Source organism: Naegleria fowleri (genome assembly GCF_008403515.1).
Source record: "Naegleria fowleri strain ATCC 30894 chromosome Unknown tig2, whole genome shotgun sequence".
NCBI lineage: Eukaryota > Heterolobosea > Eutetramitea > Acrasida > Naegleriidae > Naegleria > Naegleria fowleri.
The window spans coordinates 1,229,931-1,235,703 of NW_025407934.1; the positions used below are offsets into that span (position 1 = coordinate 1,229,931).

General features: G+C 36.0%; 3 protein-coding genes across 3 annotated transcripts; 2 read left to right on the plus strand and 1 right to left on the minus strand.

Moving 5' to 3' along the window:
• Positions 1-1,492: 1,492 nt before the first annotated feature.
• FDP41_000858 (uncharacterized protein) lies at positions 1,493-3,048 on the plus strand (the record flags this gene model as incomplete). The annotated part of the gene is made up of 2 exons (XM_044712448.1): positions 1,493-1,732; positions 1,954-3,048. The coding sequence occupies 2 exons, from the start codon at positions 1,493-1,495 to the stop codon at positions 3,046-3,048; spliced, it is 1,335 nt and encodes a 444-aa protein (XP_044569672.1).
• A 424-nt stretch (positions 3,049-3,472) lies between these two features.
• On the plus strand, positions 3,473-4,569 carry FDP41_000859 (uncharacterized protein; the record flags this gene model as incomplete). The annotated part of the gene is made up of 3 exons (XM_044712459.1): positions 3,473-3,812; positions 3,891-4,500; positions 4,554-4,569. The coding sequence occupies 3 exons, from the start codon at positions 3,473-3,475 to the stop codon at positions 4,567-4,569; spliced, it is 966 nt and encodes a 321-aa protein (XP_044569673.1).
• Positions 4,570-4,603: 34 nt separating this feature from the next.
• FDP41_000860 (uncharacterized protein) lies at positions 4,604-5,773 on the minus strand (the record flags this gene model as incomplete). Its single annotated transcript, XM_044712471.1, has 1 exon — positions 4,604-5,773. A coding segment is annotated over one exon (1,170 nt), but the record flags the coding sequence as incomplete, so codon positions are not given.

Here is a 5,773-nt window from a genome sequence, read left to right on the forward strand (position 1 = left end):
TTACATTCGGTTGAGTAAATTCGAATAAATTCGGTTATTGATCGGTATTCCTATCACTTGGTTTGTGCAATCATAAATTTTGTCGTTGAACAAATATTGTTCATAATCTTGCAGATAAATTCCACAACAATTTTTCTCGACCTTGCTTTTCTTGCTGTGGTTGTTCTCATCACACTCAACATTATTCCTATCACAATCCCGAGACGATTTATGTCCTATTTCTTTTTTGAACGCATAGAATTTACTTCCATGAGAGTTGCATAATTCACGATCGAATTGTAACCCTGTTTTAGTGAGAAAGAGTTGAAAAGCTGTTGCTTCTTCTGTTTTAACGGAATTGCCTCCAGTAAAAAATTGTTTTCCTTTGCGTGGACATTCTTTGATGATGCAGTTGTGATTTTGGTTGTCTCGGCATTTTTTTATGTCGGCTTTAAAGACTTTGCATTATCAACAAGAAGTTAATAATACGATATTATTAAGCAAATGAAAGAATTTCAAACCTTCTCGTGTTAAAAGCTTCTCCATAGTAGTGTTTGCATACAAAAATTTGACAGATGAAATTCCATGGTGTTGTATTAATGAAGAAAACCAAACAAGTTCGCTTGATTTTAAAAATACTGCTGAAAAACTTGTTTTAATCGCATGTGAGCTAATATTCTAGTAAATTAAAGTATATAAGTCGGTAATTAGTACATAATTCCATCTGATACAACGATATGGTATCGAAATTAAACAATTGAATTTCCATGAAATCTTATTGTTTGGGAAAATTAACACAGAAAGATCTTCTTCCAAAAAATGCTTGAATATATTAATAAAAAAGAAAAACAACACAATATTCAAGAAAAGGAAAGTAGATCAGAGGTTCATCACGAATGATATGCCTGGGAACCTCCTGAATTTGGTTAGAAGAATCCCCATGAAGCCCTATTAATTGTGAACAAAAGGTACTAAAGAAAAATTTTAATAACACAGATCATGATGTGAAAGTGACCATTTGATTTTCTGCTATATTACAGCAGTGGACAACACATGTATCAATATTTAGCTTTAACGTTAAGATCTCTACGTAACTTCGTCTAAATGAATTTCCATGGAAGAGTATTAACTGAGAAAATTAGCGACGTATCCGATGTCTAAAAAATTCTTAGATATTTTCAACGTTATAGTAATGCCATCTAATATTCTTGTAAACGAGAGCAGTTCAATATTTATCAAACATAAAAAAGGATCTATCCGAAGGACCTCTTATTAAATATAAACAGTTGAACTCCCATGAAACTGTAATAATGAAGAAATTCAACTCTGAATGTACCCCCAGCACTAAAATGCTCCGCAGGTGGTAATGAAAAATAATGCCACTAAATATTCTTGTAAACGAGAGCACTTCAGAACTTCATCACATAGACTCTAATCAAGTTCATCGGATACTATACGAATATGTTTAGTTGAATTCCCATTGACCTCTCTTAATGATCCAATTCAAAAACATATGCATTCATATACTCTTCCACCACCTTATAATCCTGGATGGTCAAATGATGGTGTTACTACTATAAGACGCCTGTTGGCTCATACTTCAGGAATTATATCACTTGGAATTATGCCTTATACTCCAGTAGATGGTGCTCCACTTCCAACCACTAGTCAATTGATATCATCTCAATCGTTCCCGATAATTTCGGTCAATGCAAACATTCCGACAACAAGTGCTGTAGTAATTGCAAAGAAGGTAATACTCGATGTAAAGGCATTTCTTTCGAAAAAGTGAGCCATTTACTGACGACATCCGGGACCATATCACACAATAACCATACCTTCGGAAAGGTGAATCTCAATCATCATGGCGAATTTAGTTTTTTTAGCATCGACTTTAATAATTGAAATCTCAACAAATATGGAGTTTGTGAAAAATGTTATGAATGCTATGACACAAAATTACGTCATTATCAGCGAACGATTGAAAATCAAAACACCAAAATGAATCACCTTGCTGCAAAGACACAAGAATACAAAAATGTCATCAAATCATTGAAAGCAAAAATTTCTCGACGAGATACTAAAATTAAGAAATTCGAAGAATTAATTGAGGAAAAAGATCAAAAACATTATTTGATAGAACTTCTCTCGGTTGCACTAGAGGAAGGAAAATTACACGAAACCCAGTTCTTTTATCAATTATTAGAAAATACTTTGCAAAATTTGGTTTCAAAGAAAAATGTTAACGGTTTTCGATACAAAGAGTGTATTATTTGTTGGTGTTTATTACTTCGATTTTATGGTGGCTCTCGTTTGTGGAATGTCTTGAAAGGAAATTCCACTGGCGACATTATAACATCCGAAAACGCATTGGATAAGCTTAATTTATTGCTTCCATCTATCTCAACAATTAAGAGCTATCTTTCCGACTTGTCTTTTGGAAAACTTGCTGACAATGATTTGAAAGATGTTGTTAAAGCCATGGCAATGAATAATATTAGTAACAAGATTATAATTTCATATGATGAAATAGAAATTAGAGGAGGGTTATGTGTGATGAAAAGCATTGGAAAAGTGATTGGATTTACTAATTGCAATGAAAAATCTTTTGAAGATATATATAATTCAAAAAAAGAAATTACACCAGACTATATTGCTCGTCATATGTGCCAATTTTTCGCTACAACTATTGACGGTGAGATGTCCTTTCCTATTTGCTTTGGTGGTCATAAATCAAACCATTATGAATTTATTACAGAGAAAATGACAGAAATTAGAGATCAATTTAAACGAACTTCATATGGAAATTATGCTCTAGAAGTGGTTGGAGGTTGTAGTGATGGCTTAGCTGGCAATTATCAATTTGTAATCTCTCAAACTAATGAAAATTATGTTCATCTTTTTGATTGGTCTCATTTGCTCAAACGGTTGAGAAATCGTTTATTGAAAGGGGATGATTTGATTATCGATAATGAGAGTTTTTCAATGAATACATTATTGAAAATTAGAAATGAACCCCAATTGCAAGATTGGGTAACGGAAAGCATTATTTATCCTGTCGATATATGAAAATGGAGCCTGTTTTTACTTTAATAGATCCTAATGTTATAAGTGGGATTGAGCAAAGTAATCAATCAGGATGTGTTGCATTAGCGAAATATTTAACCTTAATGCAACAAATACATCAAATTTTTGACGATGTGAAATGTCCGACCTGGAATGAGAAAAAACAATTAATTGAAACAGTGTTGACAACACTTAAGGGATGGAAAGATGCAAATCCTAACATCATTAGTGACGAATTGTATTCTCATATTGAAATGACTTTATTATTTCATAAATATCAATATCCGATCTTTTTGATCACAAACCATACTCAAATTAAGGCTTGTGTAATTTCAACATTGATTGTTAAACATTTTTTTTCCTCCTTAATTCGAGGAAAAATACGATATCCCAATTTTCGAGATTATTGTGGGATCTATCGAGCCGTATGGTTGCTTTGAAGACCAAATTGGCGAAAAATTCTCCATTTAACATCAATCGACAATCTACAACAAAATGTTATGGAAATTGTAATGTGAATTTAGAATATTCCAAATTACATCGAAAGCACTATGTGAAAAAACGCACTCTTCAAGAAGAACATGAGGATTCTTTATTAGAGAACGACAAAACTATTTTCGAAGAGATGTATGAATATATTCTCGATACAACTCAAGATTTCCTTCCACAGAAAAATGTGATGCTGATACGAGAATATTTATGTAAACAAGCACCAGTCGCGGATGATGGAACTATTATGAATAATATTCTTTTGACCTGTCCTGCATGTAATTAAATAATGGTCCGACAACGATCATTCATTAAGCACTTACAATATCATAATTATTCACCTCAGCAATGCAAAGATGCGCTCTACAATACAATTATTGATTCACTTAAATCTCGCCAATTTGGCCAACAAGTGGAGGGCATTATTGAAGAAGTAGCAACCAAATTGGTAACCAATACTTTTAAGCAACCTGAATTACCAAAAGAATCATTTATTACATTTAATGCAGAAAAAGGATTGTTTGTTCCATCTAATGAGAAACAATCACAACCAGAAAATATTTTAACAACAAATATCACCTCCATAGGCTCCATTTCAGAAAATTCAACTCAAATGTCACAACCTTTACTTCAAAGCAAATATATATTTTTTGATTTTGAAACGACTGGATTTTGGAAGAATGATGATCCACCAAAAATTACAGAATATTGTTTTGTGGATGTTTTGGCTGGAGTTGTTTTGTATGGCTTAGTTAATCCTGGTAAAGCCATTTCTAGCCAAGCACAAGGAATATATGGATTGAATTTGAACAATTTGAGATCAAAACTACCTATTGAAAGTCATGTGAACGATATTATTCAATTTTTAAGTAATAACTCTCAAGGGAAAACTTATTTAATAGCTCACAATGGCGACTGTTTGGACTTCAAAGTTTTTGCAAAAGAATTTTTCGGAAAGTTTCCTGAGTTTAATTATGACAATATTGTTTTTGTTGATTCTCTCCAATTAATGAAATCAGAGTCGACTTTACATAATTGTCTTCCTCGTAAAACGACAAAGACAGGAAAACTAAACTTTGGGTTTGGGTTTGGGTTTGGGTTTGGGTTTGGGTTTGGGTTTGGGTTTGGGTTTGGGTTTGGGTTTGGGTTTGGGTTTGGGTTTGGGTTTGGGTTTGGGTTTGGGTTTGGGTTTGGGTTTGGGTTTGGGTTTGGGTTTGGGTTTGGGTTTGGGTTTGGGTTTGGGTTTGGGTTTGGGTTTGGGTTTGGGTTTGGGTTTGGGTTTGGGTTTGGGTTTGGGTTTGGGTTTGGGTTTGGGTTTGGGTTTGGGTTTGGGTTTGGGTTTGGGTTTGGGTTTGGGTTTGGGTTTGGGTTTGGGTTTGGGTTTGGGTTTGGGTTTGGGTTTGGGTTTGGGTTTGGGTTTGGGTTTGGGTTTGGGTTTGGGTTTGGGTTTGGGTTTGGGTTTGGGTTTGGGTTTGGGTTTGGGTTTGGGTTTGGGTTTGGGTTTGGGTTTGGGTTTGGGTTTGGGTTTGGGTTTGGGTTTGGGTTTGGGTTTGGGTTTGGGTTTGGGTTTGGGTTTGGGTTTGGGTTTGGGTTTGGGTTTGGGTTTGGGTTTGGGTTTGGGTTTGGGTTTGGGTTTGGGTTTGGGTTTGGGTTTGGGTTTGGGTTTGGGTTTGGGTTTGGGTTTGGGTTTGGGTTTGGGTTTGGGTTTGGGTTTGGGTTTGGGTTTGGGTTTGGGTTTGGGTTTGGGTTTGGGTTTGGGTTTGGGTTTGGGTTTGGGTTTGGGTTTGGGTTTGGGTTTGGGTTTGGGTTTGGGTTTGGGTTTGGGTTTGGGTTTGGGTTTGGGTTTGGGTTTGGGTTTGGGTTTGGGTTTGGGTTTGGGTTTGGGTTTGGGTTTGGGTTTGGGTTTGGGTTTGGGTTTGGGTTTGGGTTTGGGTTTGGGTTTGGGTTTGGGTTTGGGTTTGGGTTTGGGTTTGGGTTTGGGTTTGGGTTTGGGTTTGGGTTTGGGTTTGGGTTTGGGTTTGGGTTTGGGTTTGGGTTTGGGTTTGGGTTTGGGTTTGGGTTTGGGTTTGGGTTTGGGTTTGGGTTTGGGTTTGGGTTTGGGTTTGGGTTTGGGTTTGGGTTTGGGTTTGGGTTTGGGTTTGGGTTTGGGTTTGGGTTTGGGTTTGGGTTTGGGTTTGGGTTTGGGTTTGGGTTTGGGTTTGGGTTTGGGTTTGGGTTTGGGTTTGGGTTTGGGTTTGGA